This window comes from Sordaria macrospora, chromosome 4 (assembly GCF_033870435.1).
Source record: "Sordaria macrospora chromosome 4, complete sequence".
NCBI classification, from domain to species: domain Eukaryota; kingdom Fungi; phylum Ascomycota; class Sordariomycetes; order Sordariales; family Sordariaceae; genus Sordaria; species Sordaria macrospora.
This window is the reverse complement of record NC_089374.1, coordinates 3,363,431-3,379,908: the sequence shown is the minus strand read 5'-3', so window position 1 is coordinate 3,379,908 and position 16,478 is coordinate 3,363,431. Positions and strand designations below refer to the sequence as shown.

General features: G+C 50.6%; 3 protein-coding genes and 1 non-coding gene across 4 annotated transcripts; 3 read left to right on the top strand and 1 right to left on the bottom strand.

Annotated features, from left to right (window-relative positions):
- Positions 1–310: 310 nt before the first annotated feature.
- SMAC4_00172 (uncharacterized protein) lies at positions 311–3,455 on the top strand (the record flags this gene model as incomplete). Its single annotated transcript, XM_003351582.2, has 1 exon — positions 311–3,455. The coding sequence occupies one exon, from the start codon at positions 311–313 to the stop codon at positions 3,089–3,091; it is 2,781 nt and encodes a 926-aa protein (XP_003351630.1). The 3' UTR covers positions 3,092–3,455.
- Positions 3,456–4,017: 562 nt separating this feature from the next.
- On the top strand, positions 4,018–7,010 carry SMAC4_00170 (uncharacterized protein). The gene has a single exon (XM_003351581.2). It carries the CDS (start codon positions 4,027–4,029, stop codon positions 6,679–6,681), a length of 2,655 nt encoding a protein of 884 aa, XP_003351629.1. The 5' UTR covers positions 4,018–4,026; the 3' UTR covers positions 6,682–7,010.
- A 348-nt stretch (positions 7,011–7,358) lies between these two features.
- SMAC4_13651 lies at positions 7,359–7,455 on the top strand. Its single transcript has 2 exons — positions 7,359–7,396; positions 7,420–7,455. It is a non-coding gene; the product is annotated as a tRNA-Ile (tRNA).
- Positions 7,456–10,827: 3,372 nt separating this feature from the next.
- Positions 10,828–11,916, bottom strand: SMAC4_00169 (uncharacterized protein; the record flags this gene model as incomplete). The annotated part of the gene is made up of 1 exon (XM_003351580.2): positions 10,828–11,916. The coding sequence occupies one exon, from the start codon at positions 11,914–11,916 to the stop codon at positions 10,828–10,830; it is 1,089 nt and encodes a 362-aa protein (XP_003351628.2).
- Between the last annotated feature and the right edge of the window lie 4,562 nt (positions 11,917–16,478).

Genomic DNA, 16,478 nt, shown 5'->3' with positions numbered 1-16,478 from the left:
CGTCGCCTTGACGAAAGACCATACGGGCCCTCCCACTTCATGTGCAACACCACATGCGGGCCTTTTTTCTTGTCCTAGGGAACCGTACCATCGCTCTCACTCAACCGGACTTTTGGAGTTGGACCAGACTGTTGCCCTCAGACCATCCTGCCCGCCAGCCTTGAGCCGAGTCACACAATATCCTCTTATTGACAGGGAATCTGGAACTCGTATCCTGCGCTTTCCGGGGAAAGGGGAAATACTGAGACACGCCTAGCAACCGGGAAACGGTCCCTTGAAGGAGCATCGAGTCGGCCGGTCCCTCCCCACCATGGAAGCAGCTGCAAATTTCTTGAGGAGGAAGCGGTCGGCCGGGGGGGAGAAGGGCAGATCGCTTTTCTCAAAAGCACAGCAAATCCCCGCGTCGAATGCCGCCAGACCACAGAGATTGGACTTGGACCTCCCCGATCTTCCCAGGCTGGACCTCTCCGAGTTGCTTCGTTTTGATGAGGCCCAATCGAAGGCTCCCGGTCCATCTTTGCTATCGCCAGAAACAACAACAAGAGGAACAACAACAGGAATTCCAGCACCGCCCAAGTCCACGCCGCCAACCACAACAACAACGCCGATATCAGCAGCGCCGACGTCAGCGACGTCAGCTTTGAGCCCATTGGCCAAGAAGCTGCCTGTTGCACCAATCCAGACTCGTACTGGTATCTCTGGTCCAACAACGGGTCCTCCCTCTGCGCCGCCTCCTCCGCCGCCACAGCAAGTAAAGCCAAAGCCGCTGCCAGCGCCCAGGTCTGCTGTGGAAGCACCCAGTTGGGAAAGGACCGGGTCGCAGCAGCCCGGAGCTGATAGGCAGAAGGCAGCCACTATGATCACGACTGCCAACGCGGCCTCCACGCCCACTACCCCAACGGCTGCTTCCCACGTCAAACCTTGGAATGCTCCGCTACCGCCGCTCCCGCCTATGTCGATACCCCGACGGCCTGTTCGTGGTGGCATAAGTTCCCCTACTTCGCCTTCGCTTGTGACTTCTCCCAAACCGGTTGCGGCTTCCCCAGACTCGCCCACCCTGAGGCCCATCGCAGCTTCCCGGCCATCCTCTCCACCCCGCTCAGCCCCAGCCCCGGCTTCGGTTCCGGCTCCGGCTTCGGCCTCGGCCCCGGCAAATCGCAAGCCCGCCGTGTCGCCCAACACTTCGGTTCCTGTGTCACCAGCTGGCTCGTTGTCCAGCATATTGTGGGCATATTCGGATGGCAGTGCTGGATCAACCCCGAGATCCTCGACAAACTCTACCCATAGCTTTCCCGGTTCCAAGGAGCCCAACCCAAGCACAGCGTCTTCGAGAGTAGCCGGACAAGTCGCATCTTCGAACCACCATGAACAAAAGAGGGAAGAAGACAGACCCCGAAAGTTCGCACAGTCAGAGCGAGAATTGCCGCCGGCACCGCCCGCCCCTCCAGTGAAAGAGAAAGACTCGCAGCCCACAAGCCGTCAAAGGCCGCAGACGCCGCCAAAGATTCCGCGACTTCAAACGCAATCTGAACAAGCTTCGACAGGGGCGCCAATCGCGCCGATCTCGATCAACGGCTCAAACACATCGCCCCAGCAAGGAGAGCTTTGGAGACGGAGATCGGTGAAGAGTGAAAAGAACCTGGTGGTTGCGGACCTTAAACTTGATTCCAGCAACGGATCCACCGCAGAATCAGCCCAGATTCAGTCTCATGCTGCTTCGCGCACCGCCGACGCCCAGCCAACAGTAACACCGCCTTTGTCGCCAGGGCACATCGACGCATCCCCACCTGCAGCCAATAACAATACCCGTGCCCCAGTGCATAGGACCACTGCCAATGCTCTTCCTGGGAGAAACATTCGTCCTTCAGCCTCTCGCCAACAAGTCATTCCCCAGGTTCAGGATACGATGGGCCAAGCCAAATCCCACCTGAGAAAGAAGAGCCGCGACGACACTCAGAGAGCGGGTACGCCAGCGGAAAAGGCAGCTGTGTCGCAACCGACATCCGAAGCCAGCAATGGGCTGCTTGCCGCCGCCGCCGCCACTACCGCTCCTTCCGTCGCCCGCCATCCCGCACCCGAATATGGACAGTACGAAGTCAGGCAACCAAATGGAGATTGGGAACCGAACGCACCACCGGCACAACAACAACAACAAGTACCATTGACGAATGGACAGGGAGGAAACAGGCCTGCGATTCAGCGAAAAGCAATTGGAGGACATGACTCTCAGGTGCGGCCAGTGAACAATTCGAACCTGGCCCCAAGCGACACAAACAATGGTGGTGCCAATGGTGGTGCCGGGCTCTCCGTGCGCTCGCCTGTTGGACTCCCCGCTTCTCCTGCGGCCAACCGGGGGCGCCCCGTAGAGCGACCCCCGCCCCCCAACGCGGCCCCGTACCCCACTCGAACCACTTCTAAAACCAGCAACGGATACCACCAACCCGCGAACGGAAACCCAGCTCCTCAAATTCAGGTCCAGGACGCATACCGGCAATACTCCAATGGCACCATAGATCATGGCTCCCTCTCGGAATCCGGATCCGCTGTATCGGTCGAGACCCTCAAGCCGCCGAAGTGCAGATACCTCGACAACGAGATCGCCGTGATTTCGGACGAGGAGGAGCCCGAGGAGCAGTCCTGGCCCGAGAGGACTGACCACCCGGGCGTGGCCCTCTTCCTGAAGAACAAGAAGAAGAAGTGGTGGGCACCACTGCCAGCCGACGGAGTGCTGGATGCGCCCCCTCTTACGGACAGGCACTACCGATGCCTCACAAGCCATAAATTCATGACGCCGAGCCGACAGCGACATAATCGAATTGCCTGCCGCACCTGTGGTGAGAGACAACATGTGGATTGCTGCATTTGCAGTTCCTGTGCCCTCAACATCTGCCCTCCCTGCGCCAAAAGCTTGAAGGTGTTTGGAGGAAACTTGAAGCAGCTTTTGCGCCATGTGGAAGAGAGCAGGCAGTTCAATGAGGAGGATGAGAGCGGCCAAATGACCCCCCTGGGAGACCACTACGCGAACCACAACGGTGGCTACTACGGGTCGCCAGCAGTTAACGGTGTGCTCTCTCCCGTTGATACACGTTAAGTGTCGATGTCATGTGGTAAGGATCGAGATATAATTTTGGGAACAAGCATAAAGAACTGCATACTGGAAGGAGAAAACAGGAGTTGGCGTTGGAATTGCTTGTTGCTATTTGTCGCATGGCCGGACAGTAATAAGTTGTACAAAGTGTTGGTATTCGGTGGTGCATATGTTTGATGCGATTTACGAGACAAGATAATGAGGAATCGTTTGTATATTCGCTGGATGGGAGAGATGATGGTGATACCCTTTTGGATTCTCTTGGGCTGGGCTGTTGTGGTTTATGATCAGTTGACTATATGTCAATCAGCTAAGAATCGTATAACCGCTGTAATGCTAAATTGAACGATGGTTTTTTATAAGACGACCTTCTGGATATGAATGCCCTGTGAACGACAACCTGGTATTGACTTGGGTGATATCAAGGAACAACTGAAATGGGCTAGACCCTCCCGTCCATCTCGATCGGTCTTCGGCAAGTACCCCTGCCGTAGTGACGTCGGGTCCCTATGCACACCGGGAGCCCAGTAACGGCCCGCAGTGATAGGCGCAGGTTTTAGCTGGTTCCAGTGCGAAGGTATGCTGAAGACCTGTGGCAGCCACGTTGGAATCGCAGATGGTCACTGAAACATTGAAAGCATTGCAGGACGGGGACGTACCTGAACATGCGGGACCTAGAGGTATGGTAGTGTAGGGAACACGTAAAATACTGTACGTAGTAGCGTTCCCATGGTAACGAAGGTACTATGTACTACTGGAACCAGCATCGCCAACCTGACCAACCTGCATATGTACATCCGTCGAACAATTGGGTTGTTCGCAGTGGCTTCGTCTATAACGCCATCCGGCATATTTCCTGGACACCCAAGCTTGGCTCTTTGCAACCCAATAACTTAGCAGACCACGGCCAAGAAGGGCACAGCTTCAGACGGGAATGAATGACGGACACTTTGAACAACACCATCCAATCCCCGCCTCCCAAGAGGAGAAAACTCTCCGTCACTATGTCTTCTTCTTCTTCTTCGTCTTTAAAGCCTTCCCTACAGCCAAGTGCACTCGATCGCACTCGATCGCTCCGGAAACCAACAAGTACCGCGAGACTGATGAAGGAGACACCGACTACCGGCGTGAATGGTACGTCCGCTGGCAGTAGTACCTCCACTAGGGGTGCAGGAATAGGAACACCAAAACAACGGCCTGTCTCGATGATCCAAGTGCCATCAACCACAAAAGGGACGTTGCCTGTGCCAGGAACGATTTCACGGACTGCCGCCCCTAGTAGCATGGGCACAGCTATCGGCGGGACTGGAATCAAAAGGATGGCGAGTGTCTCAGCCACCAGAAGCGGCACCGACAACAGCAACATCAAACCACCAGTCTCTGGAGGTCTTAATCGACTGGCTAGTGGGAGACTGAAACGAGAGGGAGGGAAAGTTGAGAATGCGGGTGTAGGGGCTGAATCCGGAGTTGGAACTGGGATATCCGCTGGTCTTGGGAACCGAGTTGGATCAGGAGCAGCAACAAAATCAACAATCGCCACGAAGTCGACAACATCGTCAATATCCGGTCTAAGACAACCCCTCCGTGCTCGAGCTCCCACGGTATCTGCAACTAGCGTGACTGTTAAAGCCACTCCTTTGTCACCACCAACGACAACAGCACGATCAGTATCAGGACCGTTCGGAATGACTCGTCCAGCTACTTCGTCAAGTTCAGGATCATTGGCTACGGTCACTAGCCCAAGGGCAACAGCTACTTTAGGTTCTGGTACCAGGATAGGCACGGGTATCGGTCTCGGGGGAAGAGGGCATGCGCGTACTCAGTCAGCAACAATAAGCTCGCCGAAACCCACAACGCCGAAATCAGCACTGCGAAACCCAGCAGCATCGGGAACTCCAACCACCGTACCTTCTAAATGTGCTATGAGTAAAGATAACGGGGTTTCTAAAATTGGCACTGGAGGCGGACCACCCAAGAGCGCTTCCAAAGGAGTTCCGCCACCAAGTACTCCTGGTAAGAGTAGGCCTCAGTCACTTATATCGACCAACGCACTCAGACGGTCTCCCGCCACAGCTACACCAAAGGTAGCAACGACAGGAGGGACACCCAAAACATCGACTGGAACCGGCCTAAGGTCATCGCCGGCTCACAAACGAGAAAACCCGGCATCTTCGATCTCGACCACCGGTACCGCCACCACCACAGGAACGAAGACAAGAACAGCGGCGAATCCCGGGACAGCAACGAGTACGGCAACAACGCAGACTCGACGTCTTGCTGCTTCCAGGAAACCTATGTCTTTACAAGCCCCCAAACCAGTTACTGGAATGTCTAAACCAGCAGCAGCAGCATCTTCAACACAGCTCACTTCTACAGCAATGACCACCTCCGTCACCAAACCTGCATTACGCCAACCAACAACAGCCTCCTCATCCACGATAGCAACCAAAACAGCAGTCCCCAAATCCAAACCTACAACCCACATACCCGAACCGCAGTCGAAATCGACAACGTTGCAAGACCAGGCCCATGCCCATGCCCCGGGGCCGCAATACCCCCAGCCTCGTCACGACTTCGACACCTACCAACAGCATTATACCCCCGCCAAGATCCCACTCGCCCCGAAACCTCTAACCTCATCCTTCCTCGCGCCCCCCACGCCCTCCAAACAGCCAGCCAACATCGCCGCTTCCGCTGAAATTTCTCGGCTACAGACGGAACTGCTGCAGTTGCATTTGCTCCATCGGGATGCGGAGTGGGTGAAAGGTGAATGGGAAGGTGATGCTAAGCGGAAACTGAGGGAAAGGTGGGAGAGGGTGAGAGGGGAGGAAGAGTTGGTGGGGGAGATGGAGACAAGAGACGGGGAGGAGGGGGTTGTAGAGGGTTTGTTGAATCTGGGTAGGGATCGAGATGGCGAGAGACGGGGGGAAGGGCAGGGGAAGCTGGATGAGGAAAAGATTCAAATGTTGGATGAAGTGATTTCGGGAGTGTGGGCTATGAGCGAGCCTGTTGCTTCGTTTTCTTCTGGGGTAACTATGGGCAAGTACACGCGCGTTGTTCGCAGGTTTGAGGTGTGGGCTGAAAGGGCGGGGAGGATACTGGAGGAACGGAGAAGAGGCGCAGCAGATAGGGATGGAGGGTTGAAGCTCGATGAAAACGGGGAGGTGGACATGATCGGAGGCTTAGACATCGAATGGAAGAATGAGTGTATTGCGCTCGGAAGGCGGTTGGAGAAGTGGCGGAGGATGTTAGAAGCGTTGCGAGGAGTGTCGTCGTCGAAGCCCCAAGGTTATGGATCTTTCCGCGCGTCGAGGTCAATAAGAGGGGTGAAGGAAACGAACGAGGGAGAGGAGAAAGAAGAAGAAGCAGAAGAAAATAATTCGTCTCTAGACAGGATCTTGAGCGGATTCGGAACCTTGGTGGATAATATGCTTGCTGAATTGGAGGTTATGGAGCAGATTGAACGGGAGGCAGTGGCGGAGGAGACTGAGTGGGTGAAAAGGATGAATAGGGCTGATGAGAAGGAGGATGGTGAGGAGGGAGAGGAGACTGTGGAGAAGAACAGGGCGGGAGCTATTTGGAGGGCTTTTTGATGGGTGATGATGATTAGATGAGTTATGAATTGTATGAATGCAGTATGGGAATGAGGTCACGAGGTTAGGGTGGAGAGACACTGTGAGTGGGTTATGCTCTTTGCATCTCTTTCGTTCCGGTTTGGTGATTCCGCTCTTGTCCATTCAGGTGCAGGGAAATGCTGGCCCCTTGAACCCTGTCCAGTGTTGTATCAAGCTGACGGGCAATGTTTCGTTCATTTCTTTGCTCGTTCCATCTCGTCTTTCACCCACCTATAACTTTACACATTGTGCAGTTTTGGGTTCAACCATTAGCTACTCACTCTTCCATAAAGTTCATTTGATCCAAGTGTCTCCAGATCATTTACTTCGATGCCGTGCTTCGATCGAGCACGTAATGTACAAGCACGAGATATCCCTTCATCTTCAAGCCGTTCATCGTCCATGTATAGGCACGGAACGCTATTATCATATGCTCAGCATAGTGACTGGAAGAACTGGTGCCCCACGCATGTTGTTGGCTGTCGGGTATTCATTCGCAAACTCGTCGTTCTTGAATCTTCCAGGTTTGAGACAACCAACTACACTCTTTCCTAAAATCCATTATCATACTTCACAGCATCTTAGTCCTATCCCAAGGTGTGCATAAGTCCTCGTTCAAAGGTACTATGTATCCACTCTTCTATTAACAATCAACAGCCCGATTAGCTCAGCTGGTTAGAGCGTCGTACTAATATCCCCTCTTTGGAATATCAAGTCATGCGAAGGTCAACAGTTCAATCCTGTTATTGGGCAATTCTTTTTCATCTTTTTTTGCACTTTTCTTTTGCTCAGTCGGTCCTCTCAATCTTGGTTCACCTGTCTTTCTCTTTCATCCTTTTTTTGTTGGCGATAAAAGCCAACCAAGCCTTTCATCCGATTTGTGTAGTTCAGAAAAGCCATCCATCCATCCGTCCGTCAGTTGTGTCCAAACTCAGTTTTTGTGTCATCATTGTCAAGTGTAACCAGGAAGGTGTTCAATCTACAACTAAACTTCAGACGCCCAGAAGAAGTAGGGAAGGAACGTTTAAGATGCATGCTTGGAAAGAACGACCACCATGCATCCTGAATACAACATGGGTACACAAGCCCAGCGAATAATGCTGGCCATCACCATCGCTTCATTATCCTCCACGGCCCGACGGGAGCTACGCACTAGCCGTGTATTCATTCCATAATGAGTAACAATACATATTCCCGATTTTGATCCCCAACTATACAACGGCCGCGGAAGCAATACCCACTCATCTCCGTGCTTAGGGCCCGGGGCCTAGAGGGACACCGTTCCCGTCCGATATCACTTCTACCGACGCCCGGTTCTATTTATCTCCACTCCCTTCCGGACCGGGGCCGCGCCAAGCACCGGTACACCTCTCCGCCCCGATCATTACCGCGCACGCATCTGGCGTCATTCCGAAATAAAGTAGAACCTTCATCACCAATGGTTGAATCGATCGATACACTCCCACTCTCATCATCCCTTCCATTTCCCCGCAAAAGTTTTACCATCGTCGATTTCTATCACCTGCATAATGTGAGCAATCCGATGGATGCTAGGGAAAGGCGCCATGCATGATTGAGTTGTACCTGCGTATATGCGTAATGCGGGTTGACGTTGGTTGACGTTGGTTGACGTGTTGAACTGGTGTTCGTCGTCGTCGTCCGCCATCCTGTCACTCAAGTACCTAGGTTTTCACCCGTTTCAACCCGCAGTACCCATCGAGTTGACTAACAGGATTGTCGCCAACAACAAAGGCAAGTGATCTCGTGTGCGTGCCGTTTGTGGGTTGTGTGTTTAGTTTTGTACGTAATAACGGGATTGATTGTGTTCTAAGTGCGATTGGACATGTTTCACAGTCTCCTCCGTCTCAATCAATCAATCTATACACGATTCGAACCATGATCTTCTTTCCTTTTTGATGTTATCACTCCAACGGCAATCGATGCCTTTCGCATTCAGTCAGAGCCGGCCGGCTTCGGGTCTTGGGGGGCCGGGCAAGTGTGGATCCCATCTCCCGTTTCATCGGGGTGTCGGCGGCGGTCCCGTTGCCTTGCTCCGGAACGTTCCCCTCAGGCACAAGTCAACAACACAAAACTCCTGAAACAAGCACGTTCAAGACCAGCACGAGATGACCCCAAAAAAAAGCCCAAGTGAAGAAAGTAGTGGCAAACACGTCATCTTGTTTGGCGCCAGCGGGTACTGTAGTAACTATCTAGTGATTACAGCTCCACACGGTACTGTAGGTGCGTGTGATGTGTTGAGCAGCGGTTGCAACCATACCCCGTAGCCTCTCCGTAACTGTTGCCTCTTCCCGTGATGCAGTTGGCGGGCAGTCCCAATATGTTTCCAGGAAATGTTTCAAAAGTTCCCAAGTCCCTGCAAGCGCCGAAACGAACGGCCGGGTCCAGAGCCTCATCCGTCTCTCTCCCGTCCCGCCCCTCTCCGCTCCGCTCCGCCCCGCCTTGACCCATATTCCCGGTTCCGAAACGAACATCACTCGTCGCTCACTGGCAAGCTGTCGGGTGCCGATCCACATTGAACGCCAACAGACGACGCTTCTCCTTTCCGGTGTTAGGGTCAGGTACCTAACCCATAGGATCAATAGCTGCCCAAAAAAAGAGACAGCGGGTGTTCGAGCGAATCATTGTCGGTGAGCGGTGTCGGTCGATCCAGGGAGGGGGTGTGTTTTGTTCCCTTGGGAGTCGGTCAACAAGCTTGCGCTGTCACCGCCTTTTGCCCTGCGCGGACAGCACCAGAACTCCCCGATCCAAGGAACAGCCAAGGAACCTCACATACCAATTCGCAGCAGGTACGAGGCCCGGATAGATCCGTGAGCGGCTCCCATGTTCGTTCGTTCCTTTTCATCTTCTGCTCGTCTCATGGAAGCGTTGACATCCGCGTTGCTGTCATGTTCTGAACTATTCTTCAGTTTGTTCTTGGTGTTGTTCCAGAAACCCCGAAAAAGGTTCCTCTCATGCCTTCTTTTTCTTGACCTTTCCAGACTCCAAACGCTAAACCCTAATTGATCCATCATCCATCATCCATCTCCAACTTCATCAATAGTGGTATACTAGTAATGGTGGCATAGTTCTAGCAAGTAGAATGAAAATGACAAACGATATGCTTCCCACGCCTGCGCAATGCCTGCTTTCATTCATCATTATTTCTTCGTTTTGTTCTGCTCATCATTTCCGGTTCTAAGGGAAGTGTGTCAGACTTGTGTCTTTGTGTTTGCTCGCGCGCCGTCCTTTCTCTGCCTTGTCCATAAACTTCTCCAAATAATTAAGCAACATTCTGAACCAACCCCAGTTTTCTACTAAAAAGGATAATCAATGTGGACTCCGGGAAAACATGTACACAACGAAACCCAAGATAACCCGTAACCGGCACCCAGGTGAACAGTAGCCTTGGAAAGGGTGACTGTCCCGTTGTCTCCTTCTGCTTCAGAACCGGCCGTCGTATTTGCCCGCCTCCCTTGCCTTATCCCAAGCCAAGAAAACATGGCAAACTCCAAATCCGACAGCGCACTGAAATGGGTATCAAAGAGACATGTGGAAGACGTTTCTTCCAACCAAACAGGGACGTTGTCAAGCCATCGCCCCTGATATAGCGACCTGAGCAGTCAAGGTGACGAAGCCAAGAGCTCCAGGCCAGCATGATCTTTCTCCCAACTGAAACTTCCGAAGCGGGGCAAATGGTATATGCAAGATGCCTCTTTGAAGCAAATGTGGTAAAACTACCCAGAACGACGGTGGCCCGTATGAGAAGGGGCAAGACCTGGTCGTCTGAATGGCCAAAATATTCTCCTCCAGGGATAACGTGAGAAGCGAAGTTGAGTAGAGTGTGATCGTTGAGACGCCAAACGCCTTGTAGCAAAAGATAAAGCGCCGATGCAGTCATAAAGTCGATGTGAATGCTTTGTCGCCGAAAATAATGGCGCCGTCTGTGGTCGTGTATGAGTGAAGAGACCTAGGAGATGCGGCCCCAAACTCGAGACACGGAAACCAAGATTCCGTGCCCAGAGAGGTAAAAATGTCAAAAACTCTCAAATGACCGCCAACGCCCGATAGGGGTGCTGAATGTTATGCCCTGCCCCTTGCTGAACGCCGAGCCATGCATGTGTGGTATTATACAGATCCAAGTCGAAGGAGGGCCTCAACGGCCTCCCTCTCTTGCGCATCTGGCGGGGTCGTCAATGCGGGTGTTGTTGGAAAGTTGAAGTTGTGGAATTGTGGCGAGCGTGCCATCCCCACTGATGAAGAGAATCCCCGCAGGCCACTAGCAGCGTAGACGTTGTTCGCGTTGAGGAACCGGTCTGATGGCGCTTGGTATGAAGTCGCACGAAGCGCAGCCGCACCAACAGCGGCCCAGTCTTCATCGTCTGTCGCGTCTTCCGTGTCGTCATCCATGGCGATATCATCATCGTCATCGGGTGCCTCTGAGCAGGAAGCTGACGCCGAACCATCCAGGGACATCCTGTCCGCTTCATGGTCCATCATGTGCATAGACCGATCGTCAAAGGAGAATGCCGCGCAAGATTCACCGTCGAGAGAACCAGCGGCTTCGATGCGCAAGCGATCCAGGTTCCAACCGCCATTCCTGGCGATGGGGATGCTTGCGGGCTGACCGTCACCATGTGGCGACGCTCGGCGTGCTGCCGTATACCCAGAGGATTGGCCACGCTTCCTGGCTTGCCATATTCCCCAGCCCACCTTCTCAAATTGTACGTCACCGTCCAGACCGCCGCCTTCGCCTCCGCTTCCTCGACCTTCCAAAGCACCTACAACTAACCTCCGAGCCTTTGTCGGAGGAATCTCAGCAAAGCCAGGGATGGAGCTCGTGAGATAACCCATGATATGACGGATCGCAAGCGGACCGTGGTTCAAGAGGATCTCTGGTAGATGGAATTTGGCCAACATGGCGGCGTTGATGCCGGCCGACTCGTAGGGGGGCGAACCGACACTATCGTGATGATCGGTGTCGTGATCGCCATGGAGGTCCAGATCCGAGTCGACGTGTTGGTCCATCCGAGCTCTCTGAAGCTGGGCCTTGAGCCCATGGGGAGGCAGTGTAGGGGATATGGAGTTGGGAGGAGTAGGGAGGGGAGTCGGGTGAGTTGCCGTCACAGGGACGCTCCGGGCCGCTACAGCAGTTAAGTTGTCTCGGCCGAGGGAGGTCGTAGCGATATCGCGAACAGCAGATGCCATGGTTGCCATGTTGACCTTTATTGTAGTCGGTATGCTTCGAGACGTGTCTGCGAGTCGGCGCAAGTGGGAGTTAGCACGAGATGGCGGGAGGAGGGCAGACACGCGACGACGCGATGGTGAGGTGTGATGGTGCTGTTGCTTGTGATAGTGATGGAAAAGGAAGGAGGAGGAGTGACGGACAACGGCGGCGGCGGCGGCGGCGGTCTTTTTGTTATCAGTCGTGATGCCGGCCAGGGCCATGGACCATGTACAACTACTATCCTATGGTATGTACGTATTGTATGTATAGGTATGGATGCACACACGCACACGCACACGCACACAGTACGGTGTAGGTAAGGTCCAGGTAGGTACAGCAGTCGATATGACGATGTGCCCTAATCGCACACACGCACTTGTCGTGGACGCAGGCTGATACCCGGCAACCCGGGGGTGAATCGGGGGGAAGTGGGCCGTGGGATACAATGCCCGTGGATATCAGGCGTGGGTTGAGTTGTGAGGGGGGAGTGGTATTGGGGACCCGGGGTCCGCTCCTTGAGTCACTCACCAGATGCCCGAAGCAGATGCGCAGCTGGCAAAGTAACTCTTGACCGGGCAAAAGTGGATTTGGTCGGATCAAAAGTGTGGAGGCAGGGAATGGCAGAGCTGTTGTTGTCGCGATGATCTCTCTGTGACAGGAGAATACTCTCGGTGCTGGATCGATGGTGCTGAAGTGCGTGTGTTGTTTATTTGCTTTGAAGAAGAGAAAGGAAAAAGAAGAAGAAGAAGAGAAGAGGAGGGAAGAGGAGGAGATGGGATGAATGCCAGTGATAATTAATCCACCCCATGCTGCTGTCCCAGGTGTGCGCCCCCTAGAACAGGTACAGCCAGTACCATACGGCGTAGGGAGACGAGGTACCACTTACAACAACTGGCAGTCTGGCGCACCCGACACAACACAATCTCGACGCACACACAGACAGGACAAGGCAGGACACCACCTCAACCTTCTGGCTCTCGCTTGCCATTGTCATTGTTCATCCGTCATCGCTTGACACCCGGTATTCGCCTGGGCATAGGTACGGGTAGAGGCTACCTCTCTCTCTCTTTTCGGTGTTGTGTGGAATGAGCTAGGGCTTCAGCTGCAGTCATCAAAACGCGCCGCAGAGTGCCTACCTAGAGTCCCTTAGTCACCGCATTGCTTCCGCGCTTGCGTATTGTTCTGCTAGAGAGGGAGAGTGGTATCTGGCATCAACTGGCATCAGAAAGGCATGGAAAGCATGGATTAGACCATCAGATCGAACAAAGCAACAAAGCCGGCTCAAAGGGCTTTCTTTCAACTTGCCAGTCACAAGATCATTTGGTTTGCCGATGATTGGGGAGATGGAGGGCGGCGGCGGTCCAGCAATTACAAAGCCCTGCTTGGTCACCATCTCTGTTGCCATGCCATGGGTGTGTGATGAGTGATAGGGCCATTTGGTTGCAACTGGATGGTGTTCAGGCTGCTGCAGAAACACAGAAGGAGTGACAAGCCTCGACAATAACAAGAAGAGGTGACACCTACCCGCGCCACCTGGGGTGCACATAATGGCCATGAACATGTGCGCCTCCTCCAGCTACTATTCCAAACAGAAAGTGTACCGTGCAAATGCCAACCTCATCGACTGTCTACTTGTGTTTATTCTGGGCTGCCAGGTCCATGGCGTCTCCAGGTTGTCTTGCCAAAGAGGACCGCTTTGCAACAGCCAAGGCACACCAACTGCTGCACTTTAACACCGACACCCCCCCTGGACTAGTTGACCCCGTCCGCCGGCGCTCCTTTTGCGGGTTCCTTGGTCGCGATACCCGGCCTACCGACTTACTCCCGCCTTTTCGACAAGTTCCATCATCGACCGTCTATTTTGGCACCATCTGGCTAATTTTTCGAGTTTTGTGCGTTTGCTCATCCATCGTGTTGTTGGTGAGTGACATCATTATCCTGAATATGGCACAAAGGTGTTCTTGATGAGGGCAATCCGGTTATGTCTGGTGTATACGGGATAGATAACATGTCATGGCAGCGCCCAATTAAGCCCATATCCAGCCGGACCAGAGAGGTTCTCATTTTGCACAATTTCGGCGATAGGCTGGCAATCGGGAATTTCACTAGCACACTGGGGGCAAAAACCTAGGGCTTTTGCCCATGGTCTGAGAGCGGCATGTTAGTGCGGTGGGCGACGAGTGCGGGCTACAAGTACACCAAACTTTGGGAAAAAGTATCAATGCGTCCTGGATGTATAGGCCCGAGCACAGTGTAAAGAGGCACAACTTTTGTGTTAGTGGCAGCGTGGTTCAGTTTTATCAAGTCAAACACAGGAATGCATCCTCTTCATGCAGCACGGATGGGTTATGCCTATCGCAACACCAAATCAAGGCTACTCCGCCGTCTCATTCATTCACGTGGTGTTGGAGATGCTTCCGTCTTGTCTAGTTCAGGGCACAACCCGAACTCCCCGTTTCTCCGTCGCTGATGGACAACATGCTGGATGGAACTTGATACCCAAATGATACCGTAAAGGTAACATGGCTGCGGCGCGGAGGTCATACGCCACGCCTTCATCTACGCGAGAGCGGATACTACTGATATCAAACCCCTCAGCTCGTTAACCTGTTTTCTTCCCGCCTGTCCCGGACGCTGGAAGTAATAAAAGACATGGCCTTCGCATTGAGAAACAAACCCCAACTTGTATCATGATGCAGGTTTGCGACGGACGAGTGCACGAGACGCCGACCATCCAACTATACTGGCCGCGAATTGATGGATTATACAGCGTATGAACTAGTGCCCTGCACGAACCTAGCCGGGCCGAGCCGGAGTATTCGACTCAGCTCAACTACGTCCATAGTAGGTCTGGTTCGGCTCAACTATAGCTCGGCTTGAATCAACTAAGTATAGCTACGCACTGATCACTTATAGGTTTCTAGTAGTAAAATGAATATTAAAACTCGTTGCCTATAGATAAAAACTATTATTTTACACTTAATTCTTTAAATATATAGTATATTTGATAGTATAATAAAATAAACTATCTTTTGAAAGTATAATAACTAAACAAATCTAACTAAATGCTTGCTTTATTTCCAAAAAAATAATCAGTATTATAAAATAATCAATGGCTATATAAGCAATTTTAAACAACTACTAACTATATATTCTTTACTATATTAATAAGTTTACGAATAAATACTTAACTTTATAAACGATATATAACTCTAAATAATCATTATTGTTTCATTACTAAATTTATTAATAAAGTTATCCTCTAATGAATCCTCCTAATAGTAAATGAACTAAGGAAAGAATATTTTAATAGGAGGGAAGATAGATTTACAACTATTGTATATAGGAGGATCTATATTCTAAAACTTTAAGAAAGTCTCCTTAAAGTTTTGGAGGATTTTAATAGTTCTCTCTTCTTCAAATTTTTTTATAACCGCTTTACTCCGTTTATTGAAGTATAATATAAATATTATCTAGTAAATGAACAATTCCTTTAGTAAATTGATATACTTTGCAAACTTCTGAATAGCTAAATTAGTACTGTTGCAGACGAATGGACTACTCTTAATACTCAAATTAATATAATAAAAGAAGAGTTATTGTAGTTAGTAACGTTTCTATTATTAATTTTAATTCTAGTTTTAGCTTTAATTAGCAATCGAATTCTATCATGTTATATTATTTCATAATACATTGAAACTAATATTTTGCTTGTTTACGTAAATTTTACTAAGTTCCATAATCTACTAAGAGGTAACGTATTTAAATATGATATTAGTGAAAGCTTTACGTTGTTAAGGAATTTTACAAACGTAAAAAATAAAATTATAAAATTTATTAATTATTTCACATTCTTACTACTCTATAATTGTCACGACGCGGGCGGACTACTATATGACTAGGCTATGTTCTAAAAGGATACAAGTAACCGAAGCTGGCAATTCGGTCGCTCAAGTGGTCTTATATAGTTCGATGGCAGTGGAGAGGCATAACTGCAAGGCTGCCATCATAATAATAATCCTTTCCTCCCCTTCTTTTATTGTAGTTTTATAAATGAAGCTTTTTAAAAAAGCTTTAGCAACTAGAAAAAATATATAATTAAAGTAGCGAGTATAATAGTCGTTAAATTCATAATTATTAATATTGTTAATAAGTAAATAATCAATTATTTATTATGTAATATTATATTATTACTTTCTATAAAATCTAGGCTAATATTACTATCATAGCTATTAGTAATTCAACAAAGGAGAGCGCTTATCAAATTCAATAGTTAATATAGAATCTTATAGTAGAAGGGTTGGGAATTACTAATATTTTCACTACTATAATAGCTTTTAATATATACTAGTGGAAGTAAGCGAGTTTAAAAAATAATTATAATATCAGTATAGTAAATAATAATTACAAATATAAGATTGTCACGGGGCGCGAGCAAGTACCAAGGTAAGACTTTGATTGTTGTGCAAGGAATAGAAAGAGAATCTTATACGTGCACGAGAACTATGTAGGCCATAGGGTAGACTCCTATGGTTAGGTCCACAGTGTGTCA

Excerpts from the sequence above, each read along its gene's own strand:
- SMAC4_00170 (XM_003351581.2), top strand. The coding sequence starts at position 4,027 with ATGACGGACACTTTGAACAACACCATCCAATCCCCGCCTCCCAAGAGG.